General features: G+C 39.8%; 1 protein-coding gene across 1 annotated transcript; it reads right to left on the bottom strand.

Annotated features, from left to right (window-relative positions):
- Positions 1-2,130: 2,130 nt before the first annotated feature.
- LOC132403629 (uncharacterized protein DDB_G0292642-like) lies at positions 2,131-13,976 on the bottom strand. The gene is made up of 4 exons (XM_059987107.1): positions 13,676-13,976; positions 8,611-8,810; positions 8,343-8,516; positions 2,131-2,586 (listed from the first exon to the last, which is right to left on the bottom strand). Exons 1-4 carry the CDS (start codon positions 13,974-13,976, stop codon positions 2,131-2,133), a joined length of 1,131 nt encoding a protein of 376 aa, XP_059843090.1.
- Positions 13,977-14,749: the final 773 nt, after the last annotated feature.

Below are 14,749 nucleotides of genomic sequence, written 5' to 3'. Positions count from 1 at the left end.
TATTCTACATATCTAATACTATATTATACACATGTTATTCTACATATTATTCTACATCTCTAATAATATTAATTCAGTTATTTTAATAACCTTGTTATCTGTTAATTGTATTATTGTAAGGTGATTTTAGTGTACGGAATTACTAAATATATGAGCAGTATACTTAAATGCAAACAGTACATTTTTAAACCACTGTGAAGGGCAACAGTCACGGACTGATAGAGTATTTCAGCATTGGAACAGGCCCTTTCACCCTACTCATTCATCAAGTAATTTCTCTGGCAACAGGTTTCATACACTCACCTCCTTCTGCATGAAGAAGTTGCTCTTCAGGTGTCTGTTAGATTTTTCCCTTCACGTCTTCAACCTATGCCTAAAGACTGTGTACACCACTGAAGGATACGCTCTGTCTCCTGTGATGGTGTGTTTCTCAGTGAGTAACCAACATTTTTTTCTGAAGTGAATAATTTAAATTATAAAGACTCATTGCAAGTACATTATTATGGATTAAGCATCTGATGGATGTGAGTGGGTGACATGTCAGAGAGTTTGGGCTACATTTTGTGATTTGAACAATTTATTTTTGTTTCTGTTTCCATTTTTTTCATTTAAATATACTCATGCCTTACTCTCTCAGGGTATTGCACATTTAAAGATGTCTTGTAGGGCATTGTGTATCCCCCTCCAATAGTTTTTGATAACAGGGAAGACACAAAAAATATAATGATTTGCATTTTGATTTCCACAATTTCTCCAGCAAACAGGGAGGTTACTATCATAATGGGATTTCTGAGAGGGTCTAATAGAATATCTACACTTCTGTTAATACCTCCATTTTATTGTCCTTTCTTCCTCAGATATAATTATCCCTCCTTCCTTCTCCCATTTTGTTTTAATGTATGAAGTCGAATGTGTTTTGGATATATACCTCAAGAATGGTTGAAAAGAGATAAATATTTAATGAATATACTGTTGGTGGCTGGTAAAAAGACTCTTACTAGAAAATGGTGATCACAGGAGAGCCCAACTTTAAATGCATGGATGGAAATTACAATGGACATTTACAAAATGGAGCAGATAACAGCATTTGTTAATCATAAGCTGGAACAATTTGATTCATACTGGGAAAATAGTTTAACTACATAATGCCTCATAGGCCTGATTTTAGTCTCACAAATCAATGAATATGTTGTAAAAAAAAGATCACTCCGTACTTGTACATAGTTTTTTCCTTTTGCTCGTTTTTTCTCTCTGCTATTTTCTATAAGTGTATACCTCAGATAAATACTTTATGGAGATTTGTGATATATGTGATTATATGATATGTATGTACAATGTCTGAAATACATCTTATGGAAATGTTTGATGATGAACTTCAATAAAAATATTACAAAAAATAAATATACTCATGCCAAATTCCTTTTTGCACATTAATTTTATTTTATAAAAGATTACAAAATAGTTGAATGTTTTTAAAAAAAATTACAACTCAAGATGAAATACTACTGAATGCAGCAGCCTATTTCTGGAAATTTGTATATTGATGCAATTCACATGTTAATACATTTAAACAATAAAACAAGAAAGTCAACTAATTCTATGTCTAGGAAGTACTTGCAGAAGAACACAGTAAATACAAAGGTAATCAATTATGCTTTCTTCACATTATACACAGGATGTTGCAGAAAAATGAGGAGACATGATCACTGTGAATTTAAACTGTTTATAAACATAATGCATTAATCCACTTTAAGCCAGGGCTGGATGTTTTAGGGAAGATGAAATGACAATTATTTATTCTACTTATGGATTCTCAGATCACAACAATGAATGAAACAATCCGTCACAAGAAATCAAAGGGTCAAGCAAATTACATAATACGCTCTAACAACGTTTAACTGACTGTTCTGCATTTTTTCTACCTTCAGCAATCTCTGATCTGGATTGTTTAGTCACAGAATTATACAGCTTTTGTCCTTGGGATGGCTATTCAAATTGAAAGAAGAAATTACAGTTGGATTCTGAACAGAATTTTGAATGGGATTTTGAACAGGATTTAGAATATAGAGTGAGATTTGGAGTGGGACTTGGACTGCCAAATGAATAAGAATTGGAAGTGGGATTGGAGGTCTAATTTTCAGTACAATTCCACACTGGAATACTTGTTTGCCTTGTGGCTACAGGTATAGCACAATAACGAGAATACTCAGATGATTCACTGCAAATTGCCTTTGTGTTAAGGCAGGCAAAGCAAAATTCCACATGGCATCTGATGCACATGAGATATTTGCACTTATCTTGATGTTCTATAAGCAAACCACAAGTGGGACAAGCACGGACTTTTGGACAATTTCGAATATTGCTGTAAGGTAAAGTTTTTGTGTCACAATTCTTCAAGATTTCCAGCTGGATATTAATACATCCTTCATTGTCACATTTATCAGAGCATGGACCTGGGCCTTTCCACTCCTTCATACATTGCCAGCAAAATTTAAAAGGGATTCCATCGTTGGCCATGCAGATTAAACAAATCACTGATATGTTCGTCTCATCTTTCCGTTCCACATAACTCCCACACCTAGGACACTAAACAAAGACAGATGATAAAATTAATAATTAAGGACATACACTTCTGAGAATACACTGTATATAATAATGTAATCCTAGCTTTTAAATATGTTTCTTCAAAATTAATGTCATTGCATCTCCTGTATTGATAATTTTTGAAGTTCCACACAAATTAAAACTTTGCTATAATTTCGACATGAAATCATTATCACAGTAACAATATCTAGATCCCTGCCCCTCCCCCCCCAGAAATTTTATACCTAAGCAGTTGGCTAAGCGCTAAATACATTGAGAGATTTCTGGAGTGATATTCATCTGATGATTAATTCCTTGGTCATATGGGTTTATACCACAATCACTAAGTGAGACTGTGTTCCCCCTTGCATCGATTTACAGTGGAATTACATCTTTGAGACATAGAGTCATAGGTTCATTCAGCATGTGAGCTGGCCCTTTGGTTCAACTGCTCCGTGCAAACCGAGCCGTCCATCTAAACTGATCTCATTTCAGAATCAGAATCAGGTTTAATATCACTGGCATGTGTCGTGAAATTTGTAGTCCTCGCAGCAGCAGTAAATGCAATAAATAATAACAGAGAAAACCATGAGTTACAGTAAATATATAGATATTAAATAGTTAATTTAAATAGGTAGGGAAAAAATAAAAATAAAAAAGTAGTGAGGTAGAGATCATGGGTTCAATGTTCATTCAGAAATTGGATGTCGGAGGGGAAGAAGTTGTTCCTGAGCCATTGAGTGAGTGCCTTCAGGCTCATGATGGTAGCAATGAGATGGGGGCATGTTCTGGGTGATGGAAGTCCTTAATGATTGATGCCACCTTTTTGAGGCATCACTCCATTAAGATGTCCTGGATGCTACAGAGTCTAGTGCTCATAATGGAGCTGACTAAGTTCACAACTTCCTGCAGTTTCTTTTGATCCTGTGCAGTAGCACTCAACCATACCGGACAGAGAAGCTCATTTGCTTGTGTTTGATCCATATGTCTCTAAATCCTTCCTGATCTTGGTTCATCATGTATGCTGATCTCCACAATATAAAGTAAGGAATGGTATGTACCTTATTTCCAACAACCTAGGAAACGAGAGTCTGGTGCTGTGTCTCAGAAGAGAATGGAGAACAGGAATGCAGTATTGATGGAGGATTCCATAGTTAGAGCTTTAGACACGAGATCCCATGGACACCATAGAGACAACTAGATAATGTATTGCATCCTGGGTGCCAGGGTCAGGGCCATTTCAGATTGGGGAGTGTAAGCAGTGTTGATACATATTGGCACTAATAATATTGATAGGAAAAGGGAGGAATTCCGGATGAGAGAATTTAGGGAGCGAGGTAGAAAACTGAAAAGCAGGACCTCCTGGGTAGTAATCTGTGGATTGCTGTCTGTGCCATGGCCAGTGAGGGAAAATCGCAAATAATTGAAGTTACGTAATGGCATCTTTCTTACCAACAATTTCCACAGAAAAGATCATGGATCCTGTATCTTGTCTAACCTGATGTAAGGTCAGAGAAATATTTTTCTAATCCACATACTGTGAATTCCACAAGCATGAAAGAATTCATGCAGAATCCATTGTTAGAACATGACTGAGGGATTGACAATCAGTAAGTCTGGGACTTTCACATTCACGAGCACCAATAAAAAAAAACTGACAAATCTGTGCAGAACAATTGGTGATAATCATGCTACAGAATTAATAGTGTAGAAGGGAGCCAATCCTGGGTGTTTATGCTCCACATAAAAAGTTTCTGTTTTTGTGGATTTCTCTGAAGAGCAAGAATTTCAGATAGTATACAATATATATTCTTTGATATTAAATGGAACCATTGAACCATGCTCCTATTCAATTTTATGACATCAATTTTTTTTGTGCAAAATCTTCCCTTTCCTTCAATAGCAGTGAGTACAGTGTTCCAATGTGTCCAGCAACTGGCGATTTGACAAGACTGGGCCAATAGGATTAATTTGGACCTAATCTTGACATCCTGGACTGAAATGATTGAAGTACCAGATTCTACTCCAGCTTTCATCTTGTTTTGGATCTGAGTGTCAGTTCCCCAACGTAGCGCTGGAGAACCCAAGCAAGGCCAGTTCTGTCTACAGACGTAGGAATTCCAAGCAACACATGCAAAATGCTGGAGAAACTCAGCAGCTCAAGCAGCATCTATGGAAATGAATTAACGGGTCCCAATTTATGGAAATTTACCCTTTAAATTAGTTAATGACTCTTTTACTTATTTAGGGATCAAAATCACAAAAAACCATAAAGATTTGTTTAGATTTAATTTTTTACCCTTAATTGATCAGATTAAAGGTTTGTTTACTAAGTGGTCTCTATCCCTAATAGGTAGGATTAATGCTATTAAGATGGTTATTTTACCTAAGTTTTTATATATTTTTCAAGCGATACCAATTTTTATCCCGAAATCTTTTTTTTACTAATGTTGACTCTAAAATTTCTTCATATATATGGCAGTATAAAAATCCCAGGTTAGGTAAAACATATTTACAGAAGACAAAAAAGGAAGGCGGGTTAGCATTACCTAATTTCAGATTTTACTATTGGGCAGTTAATATTAGATATTTGTTAAGTTGGTTGAAAGATGGGGGTGGATCTTTTGGCCCTTGTTGGGTGAGTTTAGAAACTAAATCGGTATCAGCTTATGCTTTGGGTTCTATTTTAGGGACTTCTCTCCCTTTTGCTCTTTCTAAATTGCCGAAACGAATTGACAACCCGATAGTTAAACATACATTGCGTATATGGTTTCAATTTCGGAGATTTTTTGGGTTGACTCAATTCGTTTTAAATAGTCCTATTGTATCCAATTGTTTTTTTCACCCTTCCATTATAGATCAAGCTTATTCAGCTTGGAAAACTAAGGGATTACTAAGATTTTCTGATTTATTTTTAGATAATTGTTTCATGTCTTTTGAACAATTATCCAACAAATATAACTTGCCGAGATTTCATTTTTTTAGATATTTACAGATTAGACATTTTTTAAGTTCTGTACTCTCTACGTTTCCAAATTTTGTGCCTTCAGATACTTTGGAGAGTTTATTTGAATTAGACCCTTTTCAAAAAGGGCTTATTTCAAAACTTTATAATATAATTATGAAGATACGTTCAGAGCCTCTTTATAAGACTAAACAGGATTGGGAAAGAGAGCTTAGTTTTAGTATTTCTAGTGAGAATTGGGATAGAATTCTTCAATTAGTTAATACATCATCGTTATGTGCCAAACGTTCACTAATACAATTTAAGGTTGTACATAGGGCCCATATGTCCAAGGATAAATTAGCTCATTTTTACTCTCATATAAGTCCTATTTGTGATAGATGTCACTCTGAAATTGCGTCTTTAACTCACATGTTTTGGTCGTGTTCATTTTTGGAGAAATATTGGAAAGATATTTTTGATTTTATTTCTGCGGTTTTGAATATTGATTTACAACCTCATCCTATTACCGCAATTTTTGGTTTACCAATGTTAGATTCACTGCATTTATCTTCTTCAGCCCGTCGAATGATTGCATTTCTAACTCTGATGGCTAGAAGATCTATATTGTTGAATTGGAAAGAAATTGATCCTCCCACTGTATTTAATTGGTTCTCTCAAACTATGTTATGTTTAAATTTAGAAAAAATTAGAAGTGGTACTTTTGAGACTTCTATTAAATTTGAAAAGTTATGGAGACCATTTATTCAATATTTTCATATGATGTAATATGACCCTGTGCCAAGTTCATTTGATTTCCCAGTTTTCAGCTTATGTATTTTGAGAGGACCGGAAGTGACGGCATTGATGAATACTTATTTTTGTGAGATATTATAAACAGCCCGCTTTTTTTTTCCCTTCTTTTTTGTTTTTTTTTCTTTTATATTACTTATTAGTTATAGTTATTAGATTAGATTAGCTAGTTCTGCATTATATAAATTTTTTTTTTGTTTTTTTTTCTTTCTTTTTTCTGTTTTTTTTATATTATACATTATGAAATATTTAGATTTACTATGTCCATACATATATCTTATGGCTTATGTCTTGGTAAACTCATTTATATTGTAACTATTATGTATGTTTTTTTTCATATGTAATGGAATGTGTATGTTGGTAATTTCTTTATCAATATATCATCTGTATTCTGTCCATATTACTAATATTAATAAAAAGATTTAGAAAGGAAATGAATTAACAGTCAATGCTTCCAGTTCAGACTCTTCTTCGGGGCTGGAAATGAAGGGGAAGTCGCCAGAATGAGAAGCTGGGAGAGGGGAAGGAGGATGAGCCAGACGGTGATAGGTGAAGCCAGGTGGATGGCAAAGGTGAAGGGCTGGAGAAGAAGGAATCTGATGGGAGAGGAGAGTGGATCATGGGAGAAAGGGAAGTAGGAGTGGGCACCTGAAGGAAGTGATAGGCAGGTGAAGAGAAGAGGTAAGGGGTAGGAGTGGGGAATGGAAAGAGAAGGGGGAGGGAAAAAATTACTGGAAGGAGAAATCAAAGTTCATGAAATCAAGTTGGAGGCTACCGAGATGGAACATGAGACGTTGCTCCTCCATATTGAGTAGCCTCATCATGACAAAAGAAGAGGCCAGGGACTAACATGTCAGAACAGGAATGGGGATAGGAATTAAAGTGTTTGACCATGGGGATATTCTGCTTTTGGTAGTGGAGAAGAGGTACATAACAAAGAGGTACATAACCCAATTTCCATCAGTTCTCACCAATGCAGAAAAAACCACATCAGGATCATTGAATACAATAGACGACTCCAACAGATTCACAGGTGACGTGTTGTCTCACTTAGTAGGACTGCTTGGGGCCCTGAATGGAGGTAAGTGAATAAGATGGAGGAGTGAATGAGATGGAGGATGCGTCGCATTTTTGTCACGTGCCAGGATATGTGCCAGGAGTGATATCAGAGGGGAGGTTAGAATGGACACTGGAATCATAGAGGGAGCAAACACTACAGAAAGCATAGAGTGGGGTTGGAGGTAAAGGTGGGTATGATGGTAGTATTGAAGGTTCTGAGTTGCAGAGAGTGATAGGTGAGGGCAAGAGGAATTCTATCTCTGTTATGAAGTGGCTGTCTGGAAAAGGAAGAGATGCGGCTGAGCGCAGTATCAATGATGGAGGAAGGGAAACCCAGTTTTTTGAAGAAGGAGAACATCTCTGATGTCCTGGAAAGGAAAGCCTCATCCTGGGATGAATACAGTGGAAATGAAGGAACTGAGAAAACAGAATAACAGTTTTATAGGAGATGGGGTGAGAAGTCAAGATAGCTGTTGGAATTGGTAGGTTTACAAAAGTTTCTCTCCAGGGATGGAGAAAGAGAGATCGAGAAAGGGAGAGAGCTGTCATAAATGGACCAAGTAAACTTAAATGTAGGTTGGAAGTCGGAGGCAAAGTGGATGAAATTGATGACCTCATCGTGGGTGCTAGATGAAGCACCAAAGTAGTGATCAGAGTATCACAGGGAACATTGGGGAACATTACCAGGGAAAGCTTTTGATACAGACTATTTTATGGAGCCAATGAAAAGGCAGGCATAGCTGTAACCCATGCAATTCCCTTGAGTTTCGAGAGATTAGGAGGAGCCAAAGGAGAAATTGTTGACGGGGAGGACTGGTTCTGTCAGACAGAGGAGGGTGGTGGTGCAGAAGAAATGGTTGGGTCATTTTTGCAGAAAGATTTAAGGTTGAGAAGCAGATTTGTAAGGTGGGGGGAGGGAGAGAGAAATCCAGATCTACTTTACCTGTTTGTATTCACAGTAACTTGAAGCGGAGAGAATGGCAAGCTTTTCTTCAAAAAACTGCCATTCCTCAACAGAGAGCAATGCATTTCTGCGCACCTCCACGTAGGACCATTCCTTTCCACATGTTCTATTTGTGTCATATGTTAATGCAGGGCAGTGGAATTTGAAATGACCCTGGAGAAGACATTGAAAAATATTGCAAAGCATTCCCATTTAAAAAGTGGAGTGAGCATGAGATATAACAGAAAGGATTGTTTGTGATATCCACCTCACTTATACGGATCCGACACCATTCCGTGAGTGAAATGGGATCCACAGCATGTCCACAGGACACTTCCACTCTGTAAACATTCGGGTCATCATCTCCTGCAATAAAGCATTTTGTTGGAATTGCTACAGAATTTGTTTGAGGATTTAAGTATACACCAACCACAAATTCTTGAACAGAGCTTTCATTAAAAGTATTTGCTTAGATAAAACAAAATAAAATGGTTCAATAAATTTGATCTAATTGGTAAACAGACTACCAGAAATGTGAGTGAAGAAAGGAACACATTTTCCAATGGATATTTTCATTTTATCTGGAGTGTGTCCTGGGGTGATTTGAAGGAGCTCTGGGTTGTTTTCTGTTATAGAACATGGAAAAGTACATAACAGAAAAAGGCCCATAGGTACATCATGTCAACACCAACCATGAAGCTAAGTTAAACTAACCCCGTCTGCTTGCATAGGGTCTGCGTTCTGCCAAACTCTTTCAGTTCATGTGTCTGTTTAAATACTTCTGAAATGCTGTTGCATATCTGTTTCTACCACCTCCATGGCAGCATGGTCCAAACATCTACTAATTTCTGTGTTCTCCCTAATGTAGCCAAGGGTTTTAAACAAAAACAATGACTCTATAAAAATGTAATAGTGTCACCTTAAATTTAGTGTTTATATTTGTGAAAACATTAGAAACAAGATCACTTGTTTAAGGTCAATATGATTTGAAAATCTGTTCAAATTATTATTAGTGACTGGCATGTCAAATTACTTCTACCAAAATTAGGCAAAGAAAACACTATCTATTTCTCTATATATGCTGAGAAGATCTCAACAACCCACTCCTTACCCAAACTCAAATCTACTGATAATAATCTAGGGACCCTCTTTCCTTCCAGGGTCCCACTTGGTTTGTGTCCTCTCGTCATTCAGTGTGCCAAAGCCCTGCAGGTCAAGTCTGCATCACTGGAAGAGGTCTTTGCCGATTGATGGTTGGATGTGAGGTTGAAATGTCAAAGCTGATATATGTTGCATCCCTACATTAAAGTCCTAATTGTAGAACACTGAAATCTTGGGGCAACATTGCTGAATTCCCATCAAATATGACAGACATTCTGGCAAATACTGCGTCATAGGTCCGAGATGCAGGATAGGGGACTGGCCCTTTCCTGGGCTGAGGAAAAGGGAAGGGAAGCCACACCCACCCAAAATGGACAGACTTTTGAACTTTGTTGCAAACCATAACTGACAGCTCAAACCTAACAGGCTTTCCAATTTACAATCAGAAACAAAGAACACGAGATGTAGCACATCAGGATACCACAGACACAAGAGGGAAGAGTAACTCAACGTACATCAACAATGTTTGATTTGCTAATCCAGAGAACCACAAGTAACAAAAATAAAACACTTACAAATTAGAAATAATTATAACCGTAGTGTTCTCGCTCAGGTGTAAGAGAACACTGAACTAAACACCGAGGTAAACCGTAGTCAATGAAAACAGGATCGCAGTAAGATTAACCATTTACTGTTCACTCTTCTACATTAATGTATGGTGAAGACTGTTGATAAAACAATATAAGATTTGTACAGTATTTGTTTCCTTCTTGATATCACATTTACATCGTAAATACTTGCAAAGGTAAAACTACAACTACATTACATTAAAGTGCAGCATACAGTCAGAATCTAGCTACACCATTGACTGCTTTAAATACACTTCAACACAAACTATCCGCAACTCTTTAACTAACACAAACATAAACTTTATCAACCGTCATTACTTTTAACAGAATTAGCGTTAACATTTTAATTCAACATATCGATTATCTCATGAACTTACGGCGTTGCTTCACTATGTTTCTAGTGCGTAGAAAGACAACTTTTCTTGCACTGATCTCGCACATGTGAGCCCCCTCCTTCCCGTTTCTCCAAACTGGTATTTTCCCACAAGACACAGAGAAACTGGATGTGACGTCATCACATGCCGCGATATATCACAGACAACAAATTTACTTTAAACAATCCTAACTTTAACTAGAAAAATGCTAACAAACAAATTACTAAAGCAAAAATATTATAAACTAAACAAATGCCATAAAGGCAACACACTCCCCGCTTGACCTTCGTAAGGTCACAATGAACCTAATACAAAACTTCTGTGTCTAAATCAGTCCTTAGGTAGAAGTAGAATGTCTTCTGTAACTGGCCTTTGGTAAATTTTCACATCACCTTGGTCGGTAGTTTTCAACTCAACCTTCCTGACATGTCCATCCCTACTAGGGAATGTGGCAGTGATTCTGGTCATTGGCCAGCTGTTGCGGATGATTTGCTTGTCCCTGAGCAGGACTAAATCTCCAACTTGAAGATTCCTGCAGGGTTCTGTCCACTCTTGTCTGTATTGCAACAAAGGTAGATATTCCTGTCTCCAACGAGACCAGAACCGATTTGCCAGAGCCTGGACCTGTCTCCATTGCTTTGTGTACAAATCCTTATCAGAGAAGTCCCCTGGTGGAGGGGGAGCTCCTGCCTTCTGCGTAAGGAACATTGATGGCGAGAGTATGAAGGGGTTTTCCGGGTCAGAAGACAGGTAGGAGTAGTCATGCATTTATAATGGTTGTGACCTCTGCCATTAGTGTGCACAGTACCTCACGGTTCAATCGGGTGCGTTGCTGCAGAAACATTGAATCAAGAATTCTTCTGGCGATACCAATCATCTGCTCCCATGTGCCTCCCATGTGAGAGGCGTGTGGTGTGTTGAACTCCCGGTTGCATCCCTGCTGACTGAGGTACCTTAGCACCGTTTTGTCCATCCCCAGCTCCTTGGACGCTCCAACAAAGTTCATGCTGCAATCAGACCTTAACTATTTTGCAGGGCCTCTTAGCACAAAGAAGCGCCTGAGAGCGTAATGCAGCTGGATGTATCCAAAGATTCGATGACCTCAATGTGTACCGCTCTTGAACTCATGCAGCTAAATATGATGGCCCACCGCTTGCTCTCTGCTTGTCCTCCTCTGGTGCGTCTCGTAGTGATAGTCCAGGGACCTAATACGTCGAGCCCCACATATGTAAAAGGAGGGCAGGCTTCGAGGCGTTCTGGTGGGAGGTCCGCCATAGGTTGAGCTTCCAACTTGCCTCGCAGTTTCCTGCAGGTTACACATTTGTGAAGTACCGAATTGATCAGTGTTTTACCTCCCAATATCCACAGTCCCGCTGCCCTGATCGCTCTCTCTGTCAGGTGATGGCCCTGATACGTTACCTGTTCATGGTGATGGCGAGTGAGCAGTAAGGACACATGGCTGTCTCTGGGCAGGATTATTGGGCTCTTTTCTGCAGCTGGAAGGTGAGAGTGTATTAATTGGCCTCTAATGCAGATAATATTGTTCTTCAGGATTGGGCTGAGTTTCCTCAAAGGGCTGTCCTTTGGTATTGGTTTATTAGCTTGGAGGACCGAAAACTCCCCTGCAAAAGCTCCTCTTCGAGTTGCTTTAAAGATGACATCCTTTGCCTGGGCCAATTCGTCCGCAGTGCGAGGTAAGTTACATCTGTGCCGTCCCCTACATTTACTGTCTCGGGATGAATGATCTGGCCATGTGAATGAGGAACGCAAGTCCTTTCACTAAAGAATGCAAAGTGGAGAACCGCTGAAAGCGTTCGTTAGTATGTATTGATTCTTCGAGGTAGGTGACTCCTGTTTGTATTTGCGGCCGAATTTCTGAGTCTCTTTCGGGTTCGATCAGCTCAAATGTCTCGCTCATTTGAGTTTTTGCCATTGGTGGCTGATACAGAAAGGGGGGTCCGGTGAACCAGGATGTCTGAGCCACGTGGGATGCGGGTAAGGATCTCGATGCGTGGTCTGCAGGGTTATCCTCGGTACGTACATAACGCCATTGTTCGGGCTTTGATGACAGGCGGATACATTGAACTCTATTATGAACGTACACGTAGAAGCATTTTGATTCATTATAAATATAACCAAGCACTACTTTGCTTTCCGTGTAGAACTTGATGTCGTCCAACTCTAGGTCCAGCTCAGGGGTTGGCAACCCGCGGCTCCGGAGCCGCATGCGTCTCTTTCATCTCTGTGCTGCGGCTCCCCGTGGTTTGTTAGTTTTTGAAATGTAATTTGAAATTTGAAGATCATGGTGATCTTGTACAATCTAAATAAAATGTTGTGGAGACCCCATTTCCTGGCACATCCGAACCGGCTCACAATTAGCCACCGTTCCAGCTAAGGGAGATAACCTATGGGGGTTTGTGAGTACGTGTCTTTTGGAGCATCCGTGCCCACGGGGACAGGTTGAGGGAGGCTTTAAAGCAAGGCTGTTTAGTTCGAATAAAGTTATCTTTGAGTGCAGTGTCATTATTTTAGCGCTGCATGTAGCACACCGCTACAACGTGTTTTTTTATCGCTATTAATAGACATCACCACTGCCAATGCCTGACACCCGCCAGTGTGCGCTTTCTTTTAATTCTTCGATCCACGGTAGGCTACCTATGGAGTAACCTTCAACCCAACGTCTTTTTTTTCGGAGTTCAAAATGTTTTTGTTGCATGCAGAAATGTAATTTCGTTTTCTCTGCAGGAGTTCATCAATTTCATAAATGCAACACATTATAGATTGTTTATACATAGCATAAAGGCAAAAAAAACCGTTGTATGCAGTGTTATTTCATTTTAAATGTCAAACGGGTTTTGTGGCTCCCAGTGTTTTCTTTTCTGTGGGAAATGGGTCCATATTGGCTCTTTCAGTGGTAAACGTTGCCGACCCCTGGTCTAGCTCGTCCTGGATAAGATCCGCCAGGGCAGCTGCGCACAGTTCAAGCCTTGGAATTGTCAGCTCGGACTGAGGAGTGAGCTTTGCCTTACCAGTTACAAATCCTACTTCAACTCAACCATCCTCCCGACTACTTTCAAGTAAGCCACAGCACCAATGGCCTTGGTAGACGCGTCCGAAAAAATGCACAATTCTGTGTGCGCTGCCTCGGTGGGTGAGGTTGCAGTGTACCTACATTGGATATGAAGCTGTTTTAGATTTTGAAGTGAATCTCTCCAAGCCTCCCACTTGCCTAGCTTGTCCTCTGGTAGGGGAGTATCCCAGTCAGAGAGCTCAGAGGTAAGTTCTCTGAGAAGGGCTCTTCCTTGGATCGTAACTGGTGCCAGTAGACCCAAGGGATCGAAAACACTGTTGACAGTGGAGAGAACTCCGCGCCGGGTAAATGGCTTGATCACAGTCGGCACGGAGAATGTGAATGTGTCAGTCGTAATCTCCCAAAGGAGACCCAAGCTCCCTTGTGTGGGTATGGTTTCTCCATCTAGATCTAGGTCTTTGATTGGCAGAGCACTGTCATCATGTGGAAAGGCCTCCATTACTGCCTGATAGTTTGATGTGAACTTATGCAAGCGGAGGTTTGACTCTGCGAGTGAGGCTTGTGTACGTCGGAGCAGATCGATTGCTTCGTCTTCTTTCTGTAGTGATATCAAGCCGTCATTGACATAGAAGTGCCTTTCTACAAACTTAACGGTGTCGTCGCTGTTCTCCTGTGTGCCCTCTCTGATGGCTCTTCGCAGCCCATAGATGGCCATGGTAGGTGATGGACTATTGCCGAAAACGTGGACTTTCATCAATGACTCAATGACTTCCTTGCTAATGTCATTGACTTGTACCATAAGAAACGGAGGAAATCGCGATAGTCCTCCTGTACTAAGAAGCAATGGAACATCTGCTGGATGTCCGCTAAGATTGCGACCTTCTCCTTCTGGAAGTGCAGCAGGACCCCGAGGAGGATATTGTTAAGGTTGGGGCCTGTAAGGAGCACGTCATTAAGGGAGACACCAGTGCACTGAGCACTGAAGTCAAAGACCACCCTGATCTGATTGGGCTTTTGTGGGTGGTAAACCCCAAACACTGGGAGGTACCAGCACTGCCCGCCTTCCCTCAGTGGCGGCGCTACTTCAGCATGTCCATTAGCGAAGATCTTCTCCATAAATGCTACGTATTGTTGCTGCATCTCGGGTTTCCTTTTCAGGGTTTTTTGCAAGGACGTGAACCGCTTGACTGCCTGCACTTTGTTGTTTGGCAAGCACTGGCGTGGTTCTCTGAAAGGCAGTGGGGCGACCCCATTATTTGCTTCATCTCTGAA

The sequence above is a fragment of the Hypanus sabinus genome, chromosome 2 (assembly GCF_030144855.1).
Source record: "Hypanus sabinus isolate sHypSab1 chromosome 2, sHypSab1.hap1, whole genome shotgun sequence".
NCBI classification, from domain to species: Eukaryota; Metazoa; Chordata; class Chondrichthyes; order Myliobatiformes; family Dasyatidae; genus Hypanus; species Hypanus sabinus.
Note: the sequence above shows the minus strand (reverse complement) of the source record. Positions and strands in the feature narration are given on the sequence as shown.

Coding starts and splice junctions, on each gene's coding strand:
- LOC132403629 (XM_059987107.1), bottom strand. CDS start 13,976: ATGGAGGCCTTTCCACATGATGACAGTGCTCTGCCAATCAAAGACCTA. Junction 8,811..13,675: donor CCTACCAGAGGACAAGCTAG/GCAAGTGGGAGG, acceptor GTTTTATCTAAG/CAAATACTTTTAATGAAAGC. Junction 2,587..8,342: donor GTTACTGTGAATACAAACAG/GTAAAGTAGATC, acceptor GTCTTTGTTTAG/TGTCCTAGGTGTGGGAGTTA.